General features: G+C 47.1%; 4 protein-coding genes across 5 annotated transcripts; all 4 read right to left on the bottom strand.

The window, feature by feature from the left end:
* Window positions 1–24: 24 nt before the first annotated feature.
* SLAMF1 (signaling lymphocytic activation molecule family member 1) lies at window positions 25–6,416 on the bottom strand. Its single transcript, XM_033082610.1, has 7 exons — window positions 6,254–6,416; window positions 4,288–4,608; window positions 3,194–3,478; window positions 1,102–1,200; window positions 936–1,003; window positions 157–294; window positions 25–69 (listed from the first exon to the last, which is right to left on the bottom strand). Exons 1-7 carry the CDS (start codon window positions 6,303–6,305, stop codon window positions 25–27), a joined length of 1,008 nt encoding a protein of 335 aa, XP_032938501.1. The 5' UTR covers window positions 6,306–6,416.
* Window positions 6,417–8,962: 2,546 nt separating this feature from the next.
* Window positions 8,963–12,697, bottom strand: CD48 (CD48 molecule). Its single transcript, XM_033082864.1, has 4 exons — window positions 12,581–12,697; window positions 11,679–11,999; window positions 10,445–10,699; window positions 8,963–9,767 (listed from the first exon to the last, which is right to left on the bottom strand). The coding sequence occupies exons 1-4, from the start codon at window positions 12,630–12,632 to the stop codon at window positions 9,676–9,678; spliced, it is 720 nt and encodes a 239-aa protein (XP_032938755.1). The 5' UTR covers window positions 12,633–12,697; the 3' UTR covers window positions 8,963–9,675.
* Window positions 12,698–13,591: 894 nt separating this feature from the next.
* LOC117008635 lies at window positions 13,592–20,061 on the bottom strand. Its single transcript, XM_033082609.1, has 11 exons — window positions 19,898–20,061; window positions 17,124–17,447; window positions 16,808–16,879; window positions 16,537–16,634; window positions 16,323–16,425; window positions 16,103–16,222; window positions 15,673–15,743; window positions 15,138–15,197; window positions 14,997–15,056; window positions 13,836–13,895; window positions 13,592–13,749 (listed from the first exon to the last, which is right to left on the bottom strand). The coding sequence occupies exons 1-11, from the start codon at window positions 19,965–19,967 to the stop codon at window positions 13,702–13,704; spliced, it is 1,086 nt and encodes a 361-aa protein (XP_032938500.1). The 5' UTR covers window positions 19,968–20,061; the 3' UTR covers window positions 13,592–13,701.
* Window positions 20,062–21,098: 1,037 nt separating this feature from the next.
* LOC117008592 lies at window positions 21,099–25,888 on the bottom strand. Of its 2 annotated transcripts, none has more exons than XM_033082567.2 (5): window positions 25,576–25,888; window positions 23,840–24,157; window positions 23,334–23,645; window positions 22,629–22,751; window positions 21,099–21,418 (listed from the first exon to the last, which is right to left on the bottom strand). In XM_033082567.2, exons 1-5 carry the CDS (start codon window positions 25,643–25,645, stop codon window positions 21,402–21,404), a joined length of 840 nt encoding a protein of 279 aa, XP_032938458.1. In that variant the 5' UTR covers window positions 25,646–25,888; the 3' UTR covers window positions 21,099–21,401. The 2 variants fall into 2 exon arrangements, with proteins under 2 accessions (XP_032938458.1, XP_032938459.1); XM_033082568.1 differs by lacking the exon at window positions 25,576–25,888 and adding an exon at window positions 24,768–24,889.
* Window positions 25,889–25,894: the final 6 nt, after the last annotated feature.

Here is a 25,894-nt window from a genome sequence, read left to right as displayed (position 1 = left end):
TCCCAAAGGATCCTCCGGAGTCACTCAGGCCACGGGCAGGGTCACGCTGGCGTAAACCGTGGTGGCCTCCTCAAGGGGACAAAAATTTGGGGCTCAGTGAAGTCACCCAGCCGGGGGGTGGCCCAGGGGAGGGGGTTGGGGACAGTCCCCCCTTACCTGGGGGTGTCCCTGAGGGTTTGGGGGCTCTGCTGGGGCCCGGGGGGTTCCGTCAGTGGCCGGGGGTGGCCCGGTGGCCGCGGCGTAGATGGTGGTGCTGGAGATGGGGGTGGCGCTGGGGACGGTGACTTTGGGCTTCTGAGGGGGGGGACAAAGAGTGGGAGGGGACCTGAGGTAACTGAGGGGTGCTGGGGGACACCTGAGAGGAGCTGGGGGGCACCTGAAAAATTTTCTCCCGTTTCCCCCTATTTTTCCCCATTTTTCCCCATTTTCCCGCATTTATTTTCCCCATTTTCTCCCATTTTTACTTTTTCCCCTTTTCCCCTTTTTCCCTTTTCCCCGTTTTCCCTTTTTCCCTTTTCCCCTTTTCCCTTTTTTCCCTTTTTCCCTTTTCTCTTTTTCCCTTTTACCCTTTCCCCATTTTCCCCCATTTTTTCCCCATTTTCCCCCATTTTCCTCCATTTTTCCCCATTTTCCCCATTTTCCCCCATTTTCCTCCTTTTCCCCCGTTTTCATTTTTCCCTTTCCCCCCATTTTCTCCCCAATTTTCCCCATTTTTTCCCCATTTTTTCCCCATTTCCCCCATTCTCCCCATTTTCCCCCATTTTCCCCATTTTCCCCATTTTCTCCCCATTTCCCCCCATTCTCCCCATTTTCCCATTTCCCCCATTTTCCCCCATTTTCCCCTCATTTGCCCCATTTTTCCCATTTCCCCTCATTTCCTCCCCATCTTCCCATTTTCCCCATTTCCCCATTTTCTCCCCATTTTCCCCACTCACCTGCACCTGGGCATAGATGGTGGCGCTGGTGGCACCGTCCGGAGTCACCTGGGAGGGACCTTGGTCACCTGTGGGGGGGTCAGGTGACAAATCTGGGATCATCCAGCTTGGAAAAGAATTCCAAAATCACCCAACTCCACCCAACCCCAGGACCCCCCAAACTCACGTCTGGCCCTGAGGATGATGATGGTGACGATGACGATGATGACAATGACACCGAGGGTCACCAGCGCCACGAGGAGCTCTGTCCTCACCCTGGGGACACCTGGGACAGGGAGGGGACACTGGGGGGTGGCACCAGGACACCCAGAGCCTTTTGTCACCTCTGTCCCCAGATATTGGGGTTGATTTTTGTCACCTGTCCCCTGATTTTGGGGTTGATTTTTGTCACCCGTCCCCTGATTTGAAGGACGATTTTTGTCACCTGATTTTGGGGCTGACTTTTGTCACCTCTGTCCCCAGATATTGGGGTTGATTTTTGTCACCCGTCCCCTGATTTTGAGGATGATTTTTGTCACCCGATTTTGGGGCTGACATTCACCACCTCATCACCTGATTTTGGGGCTCATTTTTGTCACCTGTCATCTGATTTTGGGGACCACTTTTGTCACCTGTCACCTGATTTTGAGGTTGATTTTTGTCACCCGTTTCCTGATTTTAGGGATAATTTTTGTCACCCATTCCCTGATTTTGAGGCTGACTTTTGACACTTTGTCCCCTGATTTTAGGTCTGATTTTTGTCACCTGTCCCCTGATTTTAAGGATGATTTTTGTCACCCGATTTTGGGGCTGATATTCATCACCTGATTTTGGGGCTCGTTTTTGTCACCTGTCATCTGATTTTGGGGACCACTTTTGCCACCTCATCCTCTGATTTTGGGGATCGCTTTTGTCACCTGCCACCTGATTTTGGGGTCGATTTTTGTCACCTGATTTTGGGGTTGATTTTTTATCACCTGGTGCTGATTTCCATCACTTTGTCCCCCGATTTTGGGGTTGATTTTTGTCACCACTGTGCCCTAATTTTGAACTGAATTTTGTCACTTCATCGTGCCCTTATTTGGAGGCCGAATTTGTCACCGTGTCACCTGCTTTGGGGCTGATTTGCTGCAGGAAATCAAGGGCAGGAAATGCCTCCGAGTTCTCTTTATTTGCCTTATTTGAGATAAAAACCCGATGGGGGCTGGATTTGGGGTCGGAAAAAAAATACCAAAGCAAGCTAAAAATGTCTCTCCTGGCTTTAAGGGGAGTTGAGGGATGGAAATGTCACAAATATCCATAGAAATACCTCCAATATTCACAAAAATCTCTCATGTGAAGGGGAATCCCATTAATCCAGAGAAATATCTCAAATATTCAGAGAAATCTCTCAAATTTGCACACAAATCACTCAAATTCCCACCCTGACCTGACAGCACTGGGACATTTCCAGAGTTCTTTTCCCACCCCACAATCCTGGGATTCTGGGGTTAACTGAGATTCTGGGATTCTTGGGATTCCAGAACTCTGGGATTCTGGGATTCCAGTATTCTCTGATTCCAGGATTCTGGGATTCCACGATTCTGGGTTTCTGGGATTTGGGGATTCCAAGGTTCTGGGATTTAGGGATTGTGGGATTTTGGGATTCCAGTATTTTTGGGTTCTGGGATTCCAGGATTTTGGGATTCCAGGATTCTTAGGTTCTGGGATTACGGGATTGTGGGATTCTGGGATTGTTGGATTCTGAGGTTCAGGATTTTGGGATCTGGGGATTCCAGGATTCTGGGGTTCGCGATTTTGGGATTCTGGGATTTTGGGATTCCAGGATTCTTGGGTTCTGGGATTTTGAGGTTTTGGGGTTCCGTAATTCTGTGGTTCCGGGCTTCTGGGGATTTGGGATTCTGGCATTCTGGGATTTTGGGATCCCAGGATTCTTGGGTTCTGAGATTATGGGATTCTGGGGTTCTGGGATTTTGGAGTTCTGGGATTTTGGGATTCTTGGATTCCATAATTCTGGGATTACGGGATGGTTGGATTCTGGGATTCAGGATTTTGGGATTCTGGAGTTCTGGGATTTTGGGATTCCAGGATTCTGGGGTTCTGTGATTTTGGGATTCTGGGATTCCATAATTCTGGGATTACGGGATTCCATGATTCTGGGATTCCAGGATTCTGGAATTTTGGAGTTCCGTGATTCTGGGATTTTGGGATTCTGGAATTTTGGAGTTCCATGATTCTGGAATTTTAGGATTCCATGATTCCATGACTCCAGCACCTACCACTCTGCTCGGCACCACACTGGGACGAATCAAAGGCGGCGTCCCGGCTGCTGACGCGATTCCTGGCGGTGCAGACGCAGCGGAAGCCGGAGTTCCGTAGGGAATAGGAGACATTCAGGACACTCCCATTCCCAGAGCAGATCCCGCCAGTGTCACCGCTGTCCCGGCTGTCCCAGCTGTAGGAAACCTCATCCCCGCGCTCCGAGGCGCAGAGCAGGGACAGGGAGCAGCTGCCGTTGGACAATTCCCGATGCAGGATCCGGATTCTGGGATCGGCCACCGGCTCTGGGAAAAGGAATTCCGGGAGTTGGTTTTGCAGCTCCTTGATCACCACCCGCATCCCGTCCCCGAAATGCTGAGAACATCCAGAAAGAAAACCCAGGAACATCCAGGAAATTCCAAGGAAACACTGGGAACATCCAACAGCAAGCTGGGAAGTTCCAGAAAAAAGCTGGGATGGGTCTCCAGCTCTGGGGAAAGGGAGAAATGGGAATTCCAGGATTTTTTTGGACATCGAAGTTGGCATTTCTCATCCCCTTGACCGCCGACCACCACCCAAGTTTTCTCCCAAAATGCCAGAATCGTCCAGGAAAAAGCCAGGAACATTGAGGAAAAAAGCCAGGAACATCCCAGAAAAAAAAAAAATCAGGAACATCCAGGAAAAAAACAGGAATATCCAGTAAAAAGCCAAGAACGTCCAGGAAAAGTGAAGAACATTCCAGAAAAACCCAGGAACATCCAGGAAAAAAACCAGGAACTTCTAGGAAAAGACCAGGAATATTCCAGAAAAAAAAAAAAAAACAGGAACATCCTAGAAAAAGCCAGGAGCATCCTGGAAAAAGCCAGGAGCATCCTGGAAAAAGCCAGGAACATCCAGGAAAAGACCAGGAACTTCTAGGAAAAGACCAGGAACATCCCAGAAAAAGCCAGGATCACCCAGGAAAAAGCCAGGATCACCCAGGAAAAAGCCAGGATCACCCAGGAAAAGACCAGGAACATCCAGGAAAAGACCAGGAACATCCAGGAAACAAAACAGATCATCCCAGAAAAAGCCGGGATCCTCCATCACGGCGATTCCCAGAGGATTTTTTTACCGAACACCTGGAGCTGGATGTGCCAGAGCTCCTCCTCCGGCCCCTTGCTGACGCTGTACTCGTAGAGCCTCTCGTCCTCCCGGCTGGTGTTGAGGATTTCCAGGGAAAAATTCCCCCTGTGGAAGCGCATCCGGTCCTGCTCGTACTCTGTGAAATTCCCGCTGGAAAACCTCAGCAGGACTTTTTTCTTCTGCGACCCCTCCATGGTTTTTTTCCAGGAGGCTTCCCCGAATTCCCTGGTGCGTTCCTGGAACTTGGGGGGGATCTGCAGGAGCGTCGGCTCTCCCAGAATTCCCAACTGTGTTTCCCTGGCTCTGATTCCTGGGAAGAAGGGAGGGAGAAGGGTTGAGGCTCATGGGGATTGTCCTCATCCCAATCCTGGAGGAATCCTCTGGGATCAGGTCAGGAATGATGCTGGATCCAGCCTGGTGATCCACAGGATCCCAGATCCAAGGGAGGAACTTCCAGATCCAGAGGAGAGACCCCAAATCCAAAGGAAAGACCCCAAATCCAAAAGGAGACCCCAGATCCAAAGGGGAAACCCCAGATCCAAACATGAGACCCCAAATCCAAAGGGGAAACTCCAAATCCAAAGGGGACATCCCAAATCCAAACATGAGACCCCAAAACCAAGGGAAAGAAACTCCAAAATCCAAAGAAAAAATCCCAAATCCAAAGGGGAGACCCCACATTCAAAGGCAAGACCCCAAATTCCTCCCCAGAATTTTGGGAATTGCAGCCACCTGGGAGTGGGCTCAGGTACAAATCTCACATTTTCCTTCTGGTTGGGTTTTTTGGAAAAACAAAATTAAAAATCAAGGGTTTTCATCTCCCTCACACCCGGATTTCCGTGGGAGGACTTTTCCCCCCAAAACAATTTGTTGTTTTTTATTCCAAGCCAATGATTCGGATTTTCCTCCATTCAAATTTTCCTCCATTCAAATTTTCCTCCATTCAGATTTTCCTCCATTCAGATTTTCCCTCATTTCTGGGCAAACAAATTTTGTTTTTTTAGGAAATTGTGGGAGGAGGAGGGGGAGGAGCAGGAAGAGGAAGTGGAGGAGGAAGAGGAGGAGGAGGAGGAGCCAAATCTGGAGCTCCCAAAGGCAGAGAAGGGTCCCCACTGTGCCCCTCCCACTTTTCCCAAAGATTTTTTTTCCATCGTTTTTGCCCTGGAAAGGAAAGGAAAAAGGAACAAAAAAAAGAAAAAGGAGCAAAAAAGGAAAAAGGAACAAAAAAGGGGGGAAAAGTGAAAAGGGAAGGGAGGAAATGGAAGAGGGAAAAACGGAAAAGTGAAAATGGAAAAGGGAAAAAGGGAAAAAAGGGGGAAAGGGAAAAAGGGGAAAAGGGAAAAAAGATAAGATCCTTCCAAGCCAAACCATTCCATGATTTTATTCCTTGTGATCCCTCTCCCAACCTGGTGATTTGAGCCAATCTGCCAGGAATTTTTCTCTGGAATTCCCAACTCCCTCTGGCGCGGAATGAACCCCTCAGGGCCCTCAAAACCCCACTAAAATTCACCCAAATCCTTCATTTTTTCCAGCTGGAAAATCATTTTTTAATGATCATTTTTTAATCACTTCCTCCCTCTGGAAGAGTTTTCAGGGCGTTTCTCACACCCTACCTGGAGCACCTCGGCCCCAAAGTCCTAAACACCCCAAAAACCCCAAAATCTGTGGGAAAAAAAAAAACAAAAAAAACAAAAAAAAACAAAGAACCCCAAATCCAGGAAAAAAACACCCAAACCCCCCACAAAATCTGGGGAAAAAAAACCAAAAAAACCCAAAATCCAGAAAAAAAAAAACAAAACCAAAGAACCCCAAAACCCAGGAAAAAAAACACCCAAAAAACCCCCCAAATATGGAAAAAAAAAACAAAAAACCACCCAAAATCCGGGAAAAAAACACCCAAAAAAACCCAAAATCCAGAAAAAAAACCCCAAAAATTGGGAGGAAAATCCACGTACCCCAAAGAGCTCCGAGGGCGAGGAGCAGCCGGATCCAGGTGCCCGAGCCCATCCCGGGATCACGGAGCCCCCAGGTTCGGAGCAGGTGGTGACAGGAAGATTTTCACCCCGGTTCGCATTTCCTGTTTTTGGTGTGAATGAGTCAAAATTTTGCCTTTTCTTCTCTCTGATCGGAAATTATTCAAAGCGTGGGGGGTTTGTGCTTTGTGCACCGAGAGCTGTGAGGAAAGCAGAGAAATGGGTTTGGTTTTCTGACAGAATTTACTTGTTTTGGTGAGGGTACTCAATAAAGAAAAAAAAACCAAAAAAACAAAAGAAAACTGAATAAAAATGCCAAAAAAAAAAAAAAAAAAAGAAAAAGGATAAGGATAAGGAAAAGGAAAAGGAAAAGGATAAGTATAAGGAAAAGAAAAAGGAAAAGAAAAAGAAAAAGAAATAGAAAAAGAAAAAGGAAAAGAAAAAGAAAAAAAAAAAAGAAAAAAGAAAAAGAAAAAGAAAAAGAAAAAGAAAAAGAAAAAGAAAAAGAAAAAGAAAAAGAAAAAGAAAAAGAAAAAGAAAAAGAAGGAAAAAAATCAAACCAAACCAAAACCAAACCAAACAAAGCAAACAAAAGAAAGGAATTGAAAAAAAAAATTAAAATTTTTTAAAAATTAAAAATGAAAAAATAAACTAAAAAAAACCCCAATAAAATCAAAGCAAACCAAACCCAAAACCAAACCAAACCAAACAAAACAAAACAAAACAAAAATCAGAGCACAAAACAAAACTAAAAACCAAACAAACCAAAAACACACACACACAAAAAAAAAAAAAAGGAAAAAAAAAAAGAAGAAGGAAAAATCCAATTTTAAAATAATTTCGTGGATTTTTCAGCTCTGGGTCCGCCAAAGCGTCAAAGGACGCGGGAGGCTCCACGGGACATCCCAAAATCTGCTCCATCCCCCTAAAAGGTGGGAAACTCCCAAATTTCCTGGGAATATCCCAACTTGGAGCTCCGTGGGAGGAGAAGGACAGGAGGACCCCAAAAACTCACCTGGGAGAAGCCAAATCCTCGTTCTCGGTGAATTTGGGTGAATTTGGGTGAATTTGGGGATGGGTTTGGTCCTTCCTGGAATGGCTGGGAAAGGCAGGATTGAAAATTCAAGTCATGGATCTACTACTGGGAAAATCTTGGCTGGTTCCAGTGGAGGAGATCCCAGAGTTTTTAATTTTTCCTTTCTCCAAATTTCCTTTCTCCAAATTTCGCCGTTTTCCCCCAATTTTCGCGGTGTGGAGTGGGAATTCCGCAATCCTGGGGCTTGGATCCAACAATCCGAGCTGTGCCCAATTCCTTGTGGGTCCAGGGATGAGAATTCCAGGATTTTCACCCAAATCCAGTCCCAGATTATCCCAGGTTCCTTCTGCTTTTCAGGTGAGCCCAGCTCGGAGGTTTTGCTGCTGGGAAATGATTTTTGAACGACGAAAAAACCCAAAAAAAAACCCGAAACCACCCAAAAAAACCCACACGAAATATCCTGTCAGGCCCCTCCTCCTCCTCCCTGCTGAGACAGCACCTGATGAGGTGAAAAACCCAACGCTCATTTCTCAAAAATCAGATTTTTACGGAAAAAAAATCCTGATTGCAATGAATTAATCCAGGAACAACAGCAGCGATTCCTTCTGGAAGGATTTTGGGGTGGTAAAGTCGTTGGTTTTGGGGTTTTTGAGATTTTTTTTTTTCGGTATTTTGGGGTTTTGGGGGTGTTTTTAGAGGCGCAAATCCCTCCTGGAATTCCCATGGATTTCCATGGATTTCTCCACCAGGTCACAACTGGATTTTCATTCCAGAAATGATTCAAAAATCCCAAAAAAATCCCTGAAAAAAACCAATTTTCCACACCTGGGGAGGAAAAATTAATGAAGTGAAATCATCCAGGAAAAAATTCCTTTTGGGGAACATTTTTGGGAGCAAAGAGCATGAAATAACAGGAAAAATCTCTTTTAAGTGGAAATAATGATCCTAAATTCTTTCTTTTCCCCATCAACTCATCCAGGAATTTTCTGGATGGAAAACCAAGATTCAGCACCAGGATCAATGTTTATTTATGTATTAATATATTTCTATATTTATATATTTACATATTCATAATAAATATATTATAAATATTGGTTGGTTTGTTTATTTGTTTGTTTGTTTGTTTGTTTGTTTTTATAATTTCCAGAGGGGTTTTTTCTTGGATATCCTGGATTTTTAAAGCAGAATAAAAACTCGAAATCACCACACGGGAACGGAGCAAGACCCCCCCAAAAAAAAATTTATTTCCACTGGGAAAAATCAACTTTGGTGTTAAAATCCTCATCCAAGGAGCAGGAATTATTCCGAATTTTCCAAGGAATTCCCTGTTGACCCTTGGGTGGTCCCAACCTTGGGAATCTTCACCTAAATCAGAATTTTTGGGATTTTTGGAGGTGAAATCCCCGAATTTCCCCTTTTTTTTTGGGCTGGGTTGCATTTCTCTCATTCCCAAAATTTCTTCCCACCTTGTTGGATCCGGACAAAAAAGGGAATTTGTTCCCCAAAAACGAGGCTGAGATTTTTCCATCATCCCCCCCGTCAATCCCTGAGCTCGAAAAAATCCAGAAAATCCCAAAGTTGTGGTGTTCAGGATCAAATTTAATGTGAAAAAAAACCAAAATAAACATTTGGGGAAAACCAAAATCGACCCCAAACCCTCTCGAGGGAGAAAACCAAAGGTCCCAGGATTCCCCAAAATTCCAGGAAACCCCAGGAAAGGCTCAGATTGGGTCTCCCTGCGGATTTTTGGGGAGAAATTCCAAATTTGGAATTCCAGTTTAGGGAGGATTTCAAAATTAATCATAAATTAAACCATTCTGATTTCCAAATTAACCATCAATTAAATTATTCTGATTTCTGGATTAATGATCAATTAAACAATTCTGATTCCCAAATTAACCATGAATTAAACAATTCCCATTTCCAAATAAACAATAAATTAAACAATTCTGATTTCCAAATTAACCATCAACTAAACCATGTTGATTTCCAAACTGACCACAAATTAAACTATTCTGATTTCCATATTAACCATAAATTGAATTATTCCGATTTCCAAATTAACCATAAATGAAACAATTCCTATTTCCTAATTAACTATAAATGAAACTCCTCTGATTTCCAAATTAACCATCAATTAAATTATTCTTATTTCCATATTAACCATAAATTGAATTATTCCGATTTCCAAATTAACCGTAAATTAAACAATTCTGACGATTCCGTTCCCATTGAACGGATTCCGTTCCCTGTGTTTCCCTGATTTTTGGATTTTGGGATCTTCATCCAGGTGACAGGAGGTGACAGCAGGCGACAATGAGTGACAGCAGGTGACAGGAGGTGACAGCAGGTGCCACCTTTGGTGTCCTCAGGCCACGGCGAGCAGGAGGAAGAGGAGCACGAGGTGTCCCAGGGCCACCAGGGCACTGGGTGTGGCACAGGTGACGGAGGAGGGCTCACCTGGAGGAGAGGGAGAGATGGGAAAGGGATTGGGAAAGGGATTGGGAAAGGATTTGGGAAAGAATTTGGGAAAGGATTTACGAAAGGGATTTCGGAGAGGGATTTGGGAAAGGGATTTGGGAAAGGGGTTTGGGAAAGGGATTTGGAAAGGGATTTGGGAAAGGGATTGGGAAAGGGATTGGGAAAGGGATTGGGAAAGGATTTGGGAAAGGATTTGAGAAAGGGATTTGGGACAGGGATTTGGGAAAGGGATTGGGAATGGGATATGGCAAAGGGATTTGGGAAGGGATTTGGGAAAGGGATTTGGGAAAGGGATTGGGAAAAGGATTTGGGAAATGGATTGGGAAAGGATTTGAGAAAGGGATTTGGTAGAGGGATTTGGGAAAGAGATTGGGGAAGGGATTTGGGAAAGGATTTGGGACAGGGATTTGGGAAAGGGATTTGGGCCTGAGGTGTCCGAGGAATTCCTGGACATTGCTCTGAGTGACCACTGGGGGTGTCCAAGGAACTCCTGGACATCCCTGAGTGACCACACAGGGTCAGCCCCACCTTGGATCAATGCTCTTTCCCAACCCCAATAATTTTTCGGGATCGCTCTCGAAGTCCCCAATCCCCCCCAAATCCCCTCTGGGGTCACTCCAAATCCAAGGCCACCCCTCCTGGAGCCGTGTCCACACCTGTCCAGCTGCAGGGCGGCCGGTAGGTCAGCGAGGCATTGTTGGAGGACACGGGGTTGCTGACCCTGCACACGTAGGTCTCCACGGCGGGGTTGAAGGACACGTTCACGACGGGGTCGCGGTTCCTGGGGACTTTCTGGGGCGGGATCCACTCGTAGGTGACACCCTTGAGGGCCACCGAGCAGCTGAGGGTGGCATTGCAGTGCTGGGCGTCACCGCTGGTGGTGGCCCCCACTCGGGGCTTCGGGACCAGATCTGGCACAAAGGGGACAATTCCCACAGGGTGGCACAAAGGGGACAATTCCCCCAGAATGTCGTTACGTCCCCAGTCCACCTGTAGGACATGGGGACAACGCCCCCTAGATGTCACAACATCCCCATGAGGTTCTGGGACAACCCCCAGGGTGCCACAAAGTCCCTGTGGAGCTCTGGGACAATTTGGGGACTTCACAACGTCCCCAACACACCAGAGGAGCTCAGAGACAACCTCCAGGACATCATAACGTCCCCGTGGAGCTCTGGGACAATTTGGGGACATCACAACGTCCCCAATCCACCTGTGGGGGACCTGGACAACCCCTCCAGGATTTCACAATGTCCCCATGGAACTTGGGAACAACCTCCAGGATGTCACAACATCCCCAACCCACCCGTGGTGCTCGGGGACATGTCCCAGGATGTCACAGTGTCCTCATGGAACTGTTCAACAATTCTCAGGATGTCACAATGTCCTCAAACCACCCGTGGCACTCAGGGACAACCCCCAGGATGTCACAACGTCCCCAGCCCACCCGTGGAGCTCGGAGATAATTCCCAGGATGTCACAGTGTTCCCATGAGACTCTGGGCAACCCCCAGGACATCCTAACGTCCCCATGGAGCTTGGGAACAACAACCAGGATGTCACAACGTCCCCGTGGAACTTGGGGACAATCCCCAGGACATCACAACGTCCCCATGGAGCTTGGGGGCAACCTCCAGGATGTCACAACGTCCCCATGGAGGCTGGGGGCAACCCCCAGGACATCCCAACGTCCCCATGGAGCTTGGGGACAACCTCCAGGATGTCACAACGTCCCCAACCCACCTGTGGGGCACAAAGTCCCTATGGAGCTCGGGGACAACCTCCAGGACATCACAACGTCCCCATGAAGCTCGGGGACAATTCCCAGGATGTCACAACGTCCCCAACCCACCCGTGGCTCTCGGGGACATGTCCCTGTCCCCATGCTCACCGTAGACCCTCAGCCGGACTGTCTGGACGCTCTCCCTGCCCGTGTCATCCTCCAGGTACAGGTGGAACTCGCTGCTGTCCCTGATGCTCAGGTCCCTCATTTTTAGGGTGTGGTTCTCAAAGAGCTCCAGGCGCCCCTCAAAGCTGCTCTGGGGATACCGCGGCTTCTGGCCCCGCTTGCGGATGGCGATCGTCACCTTGTTCTCCCAGCGCCAGTGGATTTGGGAATATTCCGAGGGATCTTGGGGGCTGCGGGGGTTCAGAAGGGCCACCCCGCCCACGGCGCCGTTCACCTCCAAGGGTTGGGGTTCTGCTGCCCAGGCTGAGAAAAAAAACCCAACAAAAAAACCACAAAAAACCCCAAAAAACGGGGATGGTGTTGTGGGGTCGCTCGACCTTTCCCGGCTTTTGTTCCGCTTGGAATTTTAAATTTTTTTAAATTTTAAATTTTAGATTATTTTGAATTTTAAATTTTAAATTCTTCTAAATTTTAAATTCCTTTAAATTTTAAATTTAAAATTATTTTAAACTCTAGATTTTAAATTTTAAATAATTTAAAATTTAAAACGCAAATTAACTCCAATATTAAAAACCCAAAATTCAAATAATTCCACCACGCCTGGAGCCCTTTGGACACGGATTTCAATTTTCCCACTCCAAATTCCTCAGGGATTAATTTTTCCCTCACTTCCCCTTTTTTGGGGTGTCACGTGGGGACAGCCCCACCCCCACCCCACGGCGTGGTGGCTTCTGTGGGGACGGGCCAGGTGGTGGCACCTTGTGGGAAAAACCACGGTGGGGATAAGGCGGGGTCACCCCAATGTCCCCAAATGTCCCCAAGTGTCCCCAAAACCTCGCCCTCACCCCAGCGCCCCCACCCCAGCGCCCCACCCAGCCCCGTACCTCGCACGATGAAGGGGAGGAAGAGGAGGTTCAGCCTCAGCCCCGGCACCATCTCCCGTCCCCAAGTGTCACCTCCAGGATGGGACACCCCAAACCCCCTCCCCAAGGAGCCCTGAGGCCGGACCCCCCCAAAATCCCCCAAAAAACGAGGCTGGGTGTTCTGAGGAAGGAACGGAAGAGAGCGCGATAGAGTTCCTGTTTCTTTTTCTGTTTCCATTTTTGGGCTCAAAAAGGAGGGTTTGGGGTGTGACAGAATGTCACAAGGTCACAGACACCTCCCACACAACCCCAAGGATCCCCGAAGTCCCCACCAGGGGGACCCCAAATCCGTCCCCATGGGGCACTGACCCCAAGGTCACCAGAGTGACCCCAAATTCCTTCCCCAAGCCCCAGAACAATCCTGGAAATTCTTTTCCCAAACGCAGGAAATCTGTGGGAATTATTTCCCCTGAACCCCAAAACATTCCCGGGAAATCTGTGGGAATTCTTTCCCCAAATCCCAGGAATTCTTTTGGAATTCTTTCCCTAAACCCCAAACAATCCCGGGAATTCTTTGGGAATTCTTTCCCCAAGTCCTGGGAATTCTTTGGGAATTCTTTCCTCAATCCCGGGATTTCTGTAGGAATTCTTTCCCCAAATACAAAACAATCCCGGGAGTTCTTTGGGAATTCTTTCCTTAAACCCCAAAACAATCCCAGAAATTCTTTGGGAATTCTTTTCTTAAACCCCAAAACAATCCTGGGAATCCTGCGGGTTTTGGGGCGGAATTTAGGGAATTCCCAAAAGGAATTTTGGGACGAATTTTAGGGGAAATTCTTCTCCCCAAAGGGAATTTTGGGGTGGATTTTAGGGAAAATTCTAGGGGAAAAAAAAAAAACCACAAACAAGTGAATTGTACAGCCCAGCTGTATTTACAAAAAACAAAAAAAATTTCCAAACTTTCCAAACCCTAAACCTCCAATCCCAAATCCACCCATTCCTGAGTTTTCCACCCCAAAATCTTCACTCCAAGGCTGAATTTTGGGGAGAAAAACCCCAAATTTCCGATTTTTCCTTTTCTGTCATGTGGAATCCTAGTCGACGCTGGAGTTGAATTCCATAGCAAGGAGAATTCTGGGATTTCAGGATTTGGGATTTGGAAAACCAAATTTCCCATAATCCCCATTATCCTACAACAAAAAAAAAAAAAAAGGGATTTAGGAGATTTTTGGGATTTTTTGGATCCCAAAAAACCCCAGGTGGATTTTTCCATCACCTCCAGGTAGGCAGTGGAGACCAAGGCTCGCTCCAACCTCTTCCTCTTCATGGAGGAAGGCTGTGGGGGGAAAAAAAAGAGAAAATTCCAGGTGGGAAAAGCAGGAAAATGATCCCAAAATCTTGGGGGACGGGGATTGGGTGTCCCCAAAGATTGGGGACAGGGATTTGGTGTCCCTAAAAATTAGGGACAGGGATTTGGTGTTGGGGACATGGATTTGATGTTCCCAAAGATTGGAGACACAGATTTGGTGCTGGGGACACGGATTTGGTGTCCCTAAAAATTGGGGACAAGGATTTGGTGTCCCCAAATATTGGGGGCATGGATTTGGGCTTGGGGACACGGATTTGGAGTCCTCAAAGATTGAGGACATGGATTTGGTGTCCCAAAAGATTGAGGACATGGATTTGGTGTCCCCAGATAATTGGGGACATGGATTTGGCTCTGGGGACACGGATTTGAGGTTGGGGACAGGGATCTGGTATCCCAAAAACTTGAGGACAAGGATTTGGTGTTGGGGACATAAATTTGGTATCCTCAAAGACTGGGGACATGGATTTGGTGTCACCAAAATTTTGGGACACGGATTTGGTCTCCCCAAATAATTGAGGACATGGATTCGGTGTTGGGGACACTGATTTGGTGGTGGGGACACGGATTTGGTGTCCCTAAAAATTGGGGACACAGATTTGGTGTCCCTAAAAACTGGGGACATGGATTTGGTGTTGGGGACACGGATTTATTGTTGGAGACAGGGATTTGGTGTTCCCAAAGATTTGGGACATGGATTTGTTGTTGGGGACACAGATTTGGTGTCCCCCAAATATTGGAGACATGGATTTGGTGTCTCCAAAGAGTTGGGATGCGGATTTGGTGTTGGGGACATGAATTTGGTGTTGGTGACACAAATTTTGCGTCCCCAAAGATTGAGGACACAGATTTGGTGTTGGGGACACGGATTTGGGGTTGGGGACATGGATTTGGTGTTGGGGACATGGATTTGGTGTCTCCAAAAATTTGGGACACGGATTTTGTGTCCCCAAAGATTGAGGACACAGATTTGGTGTTGGTGACACAGATTTGGGGTTGGTGACATGGATTTGGTGTTGGTGACATGAATTTTGTGTCCCCAAACCTGGGCCCACCCCAGGCCAGCCTCACCCTCTGCACCGTGGCGTAAACGGTGACGCTGCCGGGCTGCTCCCGGTTCCGGGGATGTTCCTGCAATAAAAAAGGATTGGGATGGACCAAAAATCCCAAATTTTGGGATAAAAATGGATTTAAAATTTGGGGTGACCCTACCAGGGTCCGGGGGGTGACCGTGGTGTAGATGGTGGTGCCGTCGTCCTTGCGGGGCATGGACTGGGGGTGCAAAAATGGAAAAATTTATGGGTTGTTTATTGAAAAATAAAGGAAAAGGAAAAGGAAAAGGAAAAGGAAAAGGGAAAGGAAAAGGAAAAGGAAAAGGAAAAGGAAAAGGAAAAGGAAAAGGAAAAGGAAATTGAATTTTTTTAAAAGATGAAATAGAAATGAAATAGAATAGAATAGAATAGAATAGAATAGAATAGAATAGAATAGAATAGAATAGATTGAAATAGAATAAAATAGAATAAAATGAAATTAAAGAGAATAAAATAGAATAGAGTAAAATAAAATTAAATAGAATGAAATCAAATAGAATAAAATGAAATAAAAAATAAAATAAAATGAAATGAAACTAAATGAAACTAAATGAAATTAAATTAAATATAATAAAATTAAATTAAACAAAATGAAATACAATACAATAAAATAAAATAAAGTTAAATTAAATTAAATTAAATGAGATGAAACTCACGGCGTTCCTGGCTCCCACCTCGGCGTAGACGCTCAGGGGCTCCAGGGATCCCGCGGGGGCTCCGGGGGGATCTGCAGGGTCACAACTCCCAAAGTTTGGGCTCACAATTCCCAGATTTTGGGGTCACAATTTCCAGATTTTGGTCTCAGAACTCCCGAAGTTTGGGGTCAGGATTCCCAGATTTTGGGGTCAGAATTTCAAGATTTCAGGCTCTGGATTTCCAGATTTTGGGATTCCAAACTCCCAGATTTTGGTCTCTGAACTCCCAGATTTTGGGGCCAAATTCTGAGATTTTGGGCTCTGAGCTCCCAGATTTTGGGGATCCAAACTCCCAGATTTCAGGCTCTGAATTCCCACATTTTGGTGTCAGAACTCCCACATTTTGGTGTCAGAATTCCCATTCCCTCCCTTCCCAACATTCCCCACAAACCTTCCCGGGAATTCTCCTTCCTCCTCTTCCTCCTCCAGACCCCAAGCATCACAATCAGAACGAGGATCAGGATCAGCCCCACGCCCAGCGCTGCCCAGAGCCCCAAATTCCCCAAAATTCCTGGAAAAGATAATTCCCCAACTCCTGGAATTGGGCTGGGATGCCAAGAAATCCTCTGGAAAATTCCAGAAATTCCCAGGAATCCCCATGGAAAACTCACCTGTGCAGGTGAGCGAGGTCTGTGCTGCTCTCCAGCCCGCGGGGTTGCTCAGGTTGCAGTGACAAATTTGGGGTTCAGCATCTTCTGAGATCCACTGGAACCGCTGGGATTGGGATTTTGGGGGTTCAGAGGATTTTGGGGGTTCAGTGGATTTGGGGAATTCCGGGAATTCCGTGGGTTTGGAGCGCTTGGGGCATTCCCAGCTGATGGAGACGTTCCCGTTCCCAGGGCTGGAGCAGAGCAGGGACAGGAGGCACCAACCCTGATCCCGCTGCTGGATTTGGGATTTCAGGGATGGCTCCGGGATGGGGTCTGTGGGGACAGGGACAGAATGAGGGGACGGAGGGACAGGGACAGAGGGACACAGGGACAGAGGGACAGAGGGACACAGGGACAGGGACAGAAGGACAGAAGGACAGAGGGACACAGGACACAGGGACAGGGGACACAGGACACAGGGACACAGGGACAGAAGGACAGGGGACACAGGGACAGGAGGCACCAACCCCGATCCTGCTGCAGGATTTGGGATTGCAGGGATGGCTCCGGGATGGGGTCTGTGGGGACAGGGACAGGGTGAGGGGACAGGGGGACAGGGGATAAGGACACAGGGATAAGGGACAGAGGGACAGACACAGGGACACAGGGACAGGGGGAACCAGTCCCGGTACCGGGCCAGGATTTGGGATTTCAGCTCTGGCTGTGGGATGGGGACAGAGGGACAGGGTGACACAGGGACAGGCGATAAGGCCAGAGGGACACAAGGACACAAGGACACAGGGACACAGAGAAGCCACTAACCCCACACGGACACTCGGAAGCACCCAGAAGTCTCAACATTCCCTGAGGAATTCTCGAACTCGACCTTATAGACCCCGCTGTCGGTTTTGTGAATGGGGGAGATGCACAGGGAGAGATTTCCCCAGTGGAATTTGGCTCTCCCAAGGAAATGACCTTTGATGTCCTGGACATCCCTGTCCCTGCTGGCTGTCACGATCTTGTACTGCGATCCTGAATCCATTTTCACTCTCCAGTGGATCTCCATCCATTCCCACGAAGGTTTCTCCGGCACCAGGCACAGCGATCCCCCGGCGATCACAGCCTGATCTCGGCATTCCTGGGACCCTAAACCAGGAATTTGTGGATTATGAACCCAGGAGAGGCCCCACGGCCACCGAGGCCACTCCTGGTCACAGAGGTCCGTACTCCATCCCCGTCCCCATCCCAAAATTCCCACTCACTCCTCATCCCAAACTGGTCAAGTGTTCATTCCTCATCCCCATCCCAAATTTTCCATTCTCTCCCCATCATCTCAAACTGATTCTGTGTCCATTCCCTATTCCAGGCGTTCCATTCCCTCCACACCATCCCAATTTGGTTCTGAGTCTATTACTCATCCCCAACCCAAAAATTCCATTCTCTCCCCACAATTCCAATATGGTTCTGTGTCCATTCCCCATCCCAAAAATTTCTACTCCCTCCCCACTATCCCAAACTGTTTCTTTCCCTGTTCCTCGTCCCAATCCCAAAATTTCCATTTTCTCACCATTTTTCCTGACTGGTCAAGTGTCCATTCTCCATCCCATTATCCCCAAAAAATTCCATTCTCACCCCATTATCCCAAACTGGTTCTGTGTCTATTCCTCATCCCAAAAATTCCACTCTCTACACATCATCCCAAATTGTTTCTGTCCCTGTTCCCCATCCCAAAATTTCCACACTCTCCCCATTATCCCAAACTGGTCAAGTGTCCATTCCCCATCCCAAATTTTCCATTATTTCCACACCATCCTAGACTGGTTCTTGTGTCTCTTCCCCATTCCAAAAATTCCATTTTCTCCTCATTATCCCAAACTGGTTCTGTGCCTGCTCCCCATCCCAAATTTTCATTATTTTACCAGCCTGCCCAAATGTCCATTCCCATCCCAAATTTCCCACTCCCTCCCCACACCCCAAACCAGTTCATTCCCATCCCCATCCCAGTTATTTTCACTCCCTGCCCCCTCCCCTCTCAATTTCTCTTTTCTCTTCTCTTTTTGCAGCCCCGGATGTCGAAGGCCCCCAAAATAAAACCCACGGAACATCCGGGCGCCGCTTCCTGTGGCTCTGCGTGGTCAGGCGAGCTCAAAACCCATAAAAAAAACTCTAAATACAATTAATTTTAGTTTTTCCACAGCCCCTCAATTCAAATCCCACCCATTCCCATTTTATTTTTTATTTTTCCAGCAGGAATTTCCTCTCCCAGAGTTGTCGGTTTTGCTCTGGAAAAAAAAATTCCAGCGATGTCAAAATTTGGTGAATTTTGGTGTGGGGACACCCTGAGGATTGAGAAGGATTGGATGAGGATCCCAAAATTCTCCAGGGGGAGCTGGGGGTACTCAGGATGGAGAAAAGGGGAAATTTTGGGATCTTCAGGGGAAATTTGGGATCTGAGCTTGAACTCCAGCACTTCAAAACTCTTCCCCAACCTCAGAAATCCTGGGGTTGTGAAAATCCTGGAGTTGTCAGGAAATAAAAATAAAAATAAAAATAAAAATAAATAAAAATATGAAAACCCAAGGTGTGGCCAGAAGATGCTCCAGGCACCTGGAGATGCTCCAGGGTGACTCCATCTCCCAAATTTGTTGTTTTTTCCCATTCCAGGCCCAAAATTTCCCCAAAAATCTTGTTGTTCCCCTTCCCCACACCCAAAAATCTCTGGTTTTAGGGTAAAAAAATAAGAAAAAAAAAAAGAACTTTCATCCAGCAGCAGCTGCCCCAAAATCCTGGGAAAACAGGGTTGGTTCGGCAGATTTAAGTTTGGGAAAAGGGAAAATCGAAGCTGGGGGTTGGGGAGCTGTCGTGACAGGGAAGTCACGACTTTCAGTCTCAATCCCACACCCAGCCCAGGAAGGGGAACTGAGCTCCGGGCTCCACTTTCGAGGGGTGAAAAAACCCCAAAAAATCCGCGCCAACCCCCGGTTCCCTTCCAGGATTTTTTCCTGGAAACCCCAAATTCCTGAATTCCTCAAATTCGCAAATTCGCAAATTCCCGAAAGCGCAAATCCCCAAATCCCCGAAATCACAAATCTCTGAATTCACAAATCCCTGAAATCACAAATCTCCGAATTCACAAATTCCCTGAACTCCGAAAATTCCGAATTCTGAAATCCCCAAATCCCCGAATTCCCGACAACCCCAAATCCCCAAATTTCCGAATTTCCCAATCCCCAAATTTCCGAATTTCTGAAATCCTCAAACCCCCAATTTTCCGAATTTCTGAAATCCCCGAATCCCCAAATTTCAGAACCTCTGAATCTCCGAATTTCTGAATTTCCAAATTTCCCAAATTACCAAATTCTGAAATCCATGAATTCCCAAATCTCCGAATCTCCGAATTTCCAAATTTCCGAATTTTCAAATTTCCAAATTTCTGAATTTCCCAAAATCCCCGAATCCCCAAATTTCCGAATTTCCGAATCCCCAAATTCCCAAATTCATGAATTCCTGAATCTCCGAATTTCCAAATCTCCGAATTTCCGAATTTCCGAATCTCAGAATTTCCCAAATTTCCAAAATTTCCCGAATTTCCTCACCTTGACTCCGAGCCAACCCCAGCAGCAGCGCCAGCAGCACCGGGGGACAGCGGGGACATCTCGGGGACATCTCGGGGACCCCCCCGGAGCAGCCCCGCAGCTGCGGGGACCCCTCGGGGCTGCCGAGTGCCCGGCGGGGACTCGGGGACTTCCTCTGCTTCTTCCTCCTCCTCCTCCTCCTCCTCCTCCTCCTCCTGTCCCACCCAGGCCACCCCTCCTGGGGACACGCGGGGGTGGTGGCGCTGCTCGGCCGCGAAACCCGCAGGGAATTCATTCATTTTTATTAATTTTAATGAGATTTTGTTGGGTTTTATTGCTCCGAGTGTGGGTTTTGTTTGGGTTTTTGTTTTTTGGGGTTTTTTTTTTGGGCGGGTTTTGGTTTCCTTTTGCAGCGCTGGTGACATCTGGGGACATCGCGATGGCTCCTGACAGCACGGCAGGGACGGGAGGGGTTGGGGGGAATATCCAGTCCCAAAATGCGCTTTGCAACCCCAAAATCCCTGCTCCAGACCCAAAATTCCTCTTCATTCCAACCCCAAAATTCTCCTTGTTCCAACCCCAAAATCCCCCTCTTTCCAACCCCAAAATCCTCCTCATTCCAGATCCCAAATCGTCCTCGCTCCAACCCCAAAATCCTCTCCATTCCAGACCTTAAATCCACATTCCTGACGCCAAATCCCCCTCATTCCAGTCCAAATTTTCTCCTCCTTCCAGCCCATAAATCCCCATTCCAGAATCCAAAATCCTTTTCTTTCCAGACCCAAAATCCTCTTTCTTCCAACCCCAAAATTCCCATTACAACCCCAAAATTCTGCTCATTCCAGCCTCAAAACTCCCGTTCCAGCCTCAAAACCTCCCTATTTTTATGGGATTTTCTCCTCCCAGCCCATCCCGCATTCCCAAGCCAGTAGAGAAGGAAAATCCAGGGAATTCTTTAAAATTCATCCCCCAAAATCAGGGATTCCAGGAGGAATTTCCTCCTGGGTGGAAGGGGCTGGGTAAGGGTGGGATCCCCATCCCTGGAGGTGCCGGAGGAATTCCCGGAATTCCGGGATTCTGGAATTCTGAGATTTTGGGGTTCTGGAATTCCGGGCTCCTTGATTCCTGGACGTGATTGTTTGAAAGCAAAACCAGTGAGAGACTCCAAGTCAGAAATGCAATTTAATACGACAACAAGAAAAAAATAAAATCATGCATTAGAACCAAAAAAAAAATAAAATAAAATAAAAATAAAATAAAAATAAAAAACCATGACCAGAGTCAGACTCCAACCTGACACCCCCTGGCTGGGGTGGTGGGAGCAGTCCAGATGAAGAGATTTTATTGGAATTGTGATCCTGTAGAAAGGTCTGGAAGCTCTCATCCTCTGGAATCCAGTGGGAAAAGGCTGCTCCGATGTTCCAAATGTCAGATTTTTATCCAGGTAGGAAAGGCTTGGCTCATCCCCCTGGGTGGAGCAGCTGATGGCGGAATTTCGTCAGTCATGGAGTGGGATCCATGGCCATTAACAGGAGAGATCTCCTGGAGGGAGGATGGGTTGTGAAAAGGTAAAGAACATCTGGTTTTTAACAAATAATTCATAAATAGAGGATATCCCCACAGAGATAAAAATCACTGCCGCACGTGGTTTTAAAAAAAATACATTAATAGAGGATATCCCCACAGAGATAACAACACTGCCCCACCTGGTATCTAACAGATAATCCAAGAACAGGAGATTTGTCTCACAGAGATAAGAACGCTGCCCCATCTTGGTTTTAAAAAATAATTCATTAATAGAGGATATCTCCTACAGAGATAAGGATCTCTGCCCCACCTGGTTTTTAACACATGGCCCATTAACAGGAGATATTTCACACAGAAATAAGAAATTCTGCCCCACTTGGTTTTTAACAGATAATCCATTAACAGGAGACATCTCCTGGAGGAAGGATGGTTGGTGGAAAAAATCAAGATCACTGCACCATGTGGTTTATTACAAATAATCCATTAACAGAAGATATCTCCACAGAGATAAGAACAGTGCCCCATGTGGTTTATTACAAATAATCCATTAATAAAGGAGATCTCTCACAGAAATAAGAATCACTGCCCCTCCCGGTTTCAGCAGACAGGTAGATCTTTACTAAGCAACCCACGACCAAGGGCCATTCCCAGATTTTGGGGTTCCAGGGGTCAGTATTCCCCGATTTTGGGATCAAAATTACCAGATTTTGGGGTCAGTTTGGGGTAAGAACTCCTAGATTTTCGGGCTCCTAACTGCCGGATTTTGGGGTTTCAAAGGTGAGTTTGGGATAACAATTCCCAGGTTTTGGGCAGGGGGTCCAAGAGTCAAAATTCCCAGATTTCGGGCAGGAGTTCCAAGGGTCAGAATTCCCAAAGTCTAGAATTCCAAACTCTTCGATTTTGAGGTTCCAGGGTTTAGTATTCCCAGATTTTGGGATCAGAATTCACAGACTTTGGGCAGTGGTTCCAAGGATCAGAATTCCCCGATTTTGGGGTTCCAAGGGTCAGTGTGGGATCAGAACTCCCAGATTTTGGGATCAAAATTCCATGACTTTAGGGTTGCAATGCTCAGTTTGGAGTCAGAATTCCCAGATTTTGAGGAGGGGTCCCAAGGATCAGAATTCCCAGATTTTGGGATCAGAATTCCCAGATTTTGGGCTCAGAATTCCCGGATTTTGGGGTCACAGCTCCCAAAGTCCCTCCCACTCAAACATTCCCCACAAACCTGCCCGGGAATTCTCCTTCCTCCTCCTCCGGCAGTCCCAGCAGACCCCAAGGAGGATCAGGAGCAGTTTCAGCCCCACGTCCACAGCCAGCGCTGCCCAGAAGCTGAAATTCCATGGAATTCCTGGGAAAGGGATCTCAAAATCCTCAAATTGGGCTGAGATTTCAATTCCTTAAATGGGGATTTAAATTCCCTCCCCACCCAAACCATTCCAGGACTCCCCAAATCTCCAAATCCATCATCTTGCTTTATAGGGAATTTTAAAATGTGGAAATTAATGAGAATTTAAGATATAAAAATATGTTTGTGTTTCATATATAATTCATTATGGAAATAATAATAGTAATTGTAATTGTAATAGTAATTGTAATAGTAATTGTAATAGTAATGGTATTAGCAATAGTAATTGTAATAGTAATAACAATAGTAATGGTAATAGTAATAGTAATAGTAATAGTAATAGTAATAGTAATAATAAAATTAAATTTATACTTATAAATAGCTATAATATTTATATATGTTAACAAATAAATATTTTATCTAAAAATAAATACAAGTTTTATAGACATAAATGCCTGTATAGATTTATAATTAAGATACTACATTTCCCCAGTATTTTCCCAGTAGGTTTTTTTTTTTCCCATTTCTGACTTCTAAAACCTAGAAAATTCCAGAAATTCCCTGGAATCCCCATGGAAAACTCACCTGTGCAGGTGAGCAAGGTCTGCACCGCTCTCCAGTCCGCGGGGTTGCTCAGGTTGCAGAGACAAATTTGGGGTTCAGCATCTTCTGGCATCCACTGGAACCGCTGGGATTGGGATTCCGGGAATTCTGGGGATCCCCAGGATTCCGTGCATTTTGGGAATTCCGGGAATTCCGTGGGTTTGGAGTGCTTGGGGCATTCCCAGCTGATGGAAACGCTCCCGTTCGCGGGGCTGGAGCAGAGCAGGGACAGGAGGCACCAACCCCGATTCTGGTAGAGGATTTGGGATTGCAGGGATGGCTCTGGAACGGGGTCTGTGGGGACAGGGACAGAGTGAGGGGACAGGGACAGAGGGACAGGGACAGGGACAGGGTGAGGGGACAGTGAGAGGGGACAGGGACAGGGGATAAGGACACAGGGACAGAGGGACACCGGGACAAGGACAGGGACAGGGGACAGAGGGGACTGGGACAGAGGGACACAGGGACACAGGGACCCAGTCACTCACCCCACACGGACACTCGGAAGTACTGAGAATAAGCCAGGGCAAACCCTAAGTAACGAATGAAATCAGCCGTATAGATCCGACTGTCGGCTTTGTGAACCGCGGAGATGCACAGGGAGAAATTTCCCGGATGGAATTGGGCTCTCCCATGGAAAGAATCTTTGAAATACGAGACACTCCCATTCCTGCTGGCTGTCACGATCGTGTACAGCACTCTTGAATCCATTTCTATACTCCAGCGCATCTCCCTCCATTCCTGCGGGGGTTCCTCCGGCACCAGGCACAGCGATCCCCCGACGGTCACAGCCTGATCTCGAAAGCCTGAACCAGAACAGGGGAGCCCCAGGAGAGGGAGGTTGTGACCCCAGGAGAGCCCCAGGCTGTGACCCCAGGAGAGGGAGGTTGTGACCCCAGGGATCTCTGGATTGTGACCCAGGAGAGGCTCCATGGATGTACAGGGACCCATTCCCCGTCCCCATCCCAAAATTCCCACTCTCTCCCCATTATCCTGGACTTGTCAAGTGTCCATTCCACATTCCCAGGGGTTCCATTCTCTCCACACCATCCCATTTTGGTTCTGTGACTGTTCCCCCCGTCCATCCCAAAATTTTCACTCTTCCCATTATCCCAAACTGGTCAAGTGTCCATTCCCCATCCCAAAATTTCCACCCTCTCCCCATTATCCCAAACTGTTTCTGTGTCCATTCCTCATCCCCATCCCAAAATTTCCACACTCTCCCCATTATCCCAGACTGGTTCTTGTGTCTATTCCTTGTTCCCATCCCAAATTTCTGCTCTCCCCATTATCCCAGACTCGTCAAGGGTCCATTCTCCATCCCAAAAATTTCCATTCTCACCACACCATCCCAAACTGGTTCTGTTTCCATTCCTCATCCCCATCCCAAAATTTCCATTCTCTCTACATCATTACAAACTGGTCAAGTGTCCATTCCTCATCCCGCTCCCAAAATTTCCACACTCTCCCCATTATCCCAGGCTGGTCAAGTGTCCATCCTCCATCCCAAAATTTCATTTTATCCCCATTATCCCAAACTGGTTCTGTGCCAATTTCTCTTTTCTCTTCCCTTTTTGCAGCCCCAGATGTCGAAGGCCCCCAAAATAAAACCCACAGAACATCTGGGCGCGACTTTCAGCCCAAATCCCTCATCCGGTCCAGGAAGGGGAACCGAGCTCCGGGCTCCACTTTCGAAAAATCCGCGCCAACCCCCGGCTCCATTCCAGGTTTTTTTCCTGGAAACCTCAAATTCCTGAATTCCTCAAATTCGCAAATTCGCAAATCCCCAAATTCCCGAAATCGCAAATCAAGAAATTCGCAAATCCCCAAAATCCCAAATCTCCGAATTCACAAATTCCCCAAATTCTGAAAATTCTGAATTCTGAAATCCCCAGATTTCCAAATTCCCGACAACCCCAAATCCCCAAATTTCCGAATTTCCCAATCCCCAAATCCCCAAATTTCTGAAATCCGCGAATCTTCAAATTTCCGAATTTCTGAAATCCCCGAATCCCCAATTTTCCGAATTTCTGAAATCCCCAAATCCCCAAAATGCCGAATCTCCAAATTTCTGAATTTCTGAATTTCTCAAATTCCCGAATTCGGAAATCCATGAATTACCGAATCTCCGAATCTCCGAATTTCTGAATTTCCGAATCCCAAAAACCCCAAAATTCCGAATTTCCCAATTTCCCGATTTCCCAAATTTCCCAAATTTCCTCACCTCCGCTCCGAGCCAGCCCCAGCAGCAGCGCCAGCAGCACCGCGGGACAGCGGGGACATCTCGGGGACATCTCGGGGACCCCCCCGGAGCAGCCCCGCAGCTGCGGGGACCCCTCGGGGCTGCCGAGTGCCCGGCGGGGACTCGGGGACTTCCTCTGCTTCTTCCTCCTCCTCCTCCTCCTCCTCCTCCTCCTGTCCCACCCAGGCCACCCCTCCTGGGGACACGCGGGGGTGGTGGCGCTGCTCGGCCGCGAAACCCGCAGGGAATTAATCCATTTTTATTAATTTTAATGAGATTTTGTTGGTTTTTATTGCACCGG

Source organism: Catharus ustulatus, chromosome 30 (genome assembly GCF_009819885.2).
Source record: "Catharus ustulatus isolate bCatUst1 chromosome 30, bCatUst1.pri.v2, whole genome shotgun sequence".
NCBI classification, from domain to species: Eukaryota; Metazoa; Chordata; class Aves; order Passeriformes; family Turdidae; genus Catharus; species Catharus ustulatus.
This window is presented reverse-complemented; position numbering and strand designations above follow the sequence as displayed.

Coding starts and splice junctions, on each gene's coding strand:
- SLAMF1 (XM_033082610.1), bottom strand. CDS start 6,305: ATGGGCTCGGGCACCTGGATCCGGCTGCTCCTCGCCCTCGGAGCTCTT. Junction 4,609..6,253: donor CGCCCTCGGAGCTCTTTGGG/GTACGTGGATTT, acceptor CCTTCTTCCCAG/GAATCAGAGCCAGGGAAACA. Junction 3,479..4,287: donor CATCCAGCTCCAGGTGTTCG/GTAAAAAAATCC, acceptor TCCTTTTCCCAG/AGCCGGTGGCCGATCCCAGA.
- CD48 (XM_033082864.1), bottom strand. CDS start 12,632: ATGGTGCCGGGGCTGAGGCTGAACCTCCTCTTCCTCCCCTTCATCGTG. Junction 10,700..11,678: donor AGTCCGGCTGAGGGTCTACG/GTGAGCATGGGG, acceptor CCTTTGTGCCAG/ATCTGGTCCCGAAGCCCCGA. Junction 9,768..10,444: donor GCCGCCCTGCAGCTGGACAG/GTGTGGACACGG, acceptor CCTCTCCTCCAG/GTGAGCCCTCCTCCGTCACC.
- LOC117008635 (XM_033082609.1), bottom strand. CDS start 19,967: ATGTCCCCGAGATGTCCCCGCTGTCCCCCGGTGCTGCTGGCGCTGCTG. Junction 15,744..16,102: donor GAAGGAGAATTCCCGGGAAG/GTTTGTGGGGAA, acceptor GTGACCCTGCAG/ATCCCCCCGGAGCCCCCGCG. Junction 13,896..14,996: donor TTTACGCCACGGTGCAGAGG/GTGAGGCTGGCC, acceptor TTCCCCCCACAG/CCTTCCTCCATGAAGAGGAA.
- LOC117008592 (XM_033082567.2), bottom strand. CDS start 25,645: ATGTCCCCGAGATGTCCCCGCTGTCCCGCGGTGCTGCTGGCGCTGCTG. Junction 23,646..23,839: donor CTTCCGAGTGTCCGTGTGGG/GTGAGTGACTGG, acceptor CTGTCCCCACAG/ACCCCGTTCCAGAGCCATCC. Junction 22,752..23,333: donor GACCTTGCTCACCTGCACAG/GTGAGTTTTCCA, acceptor TCCCTTTCCCAG/GAATTCCATGGAATTTCAGC.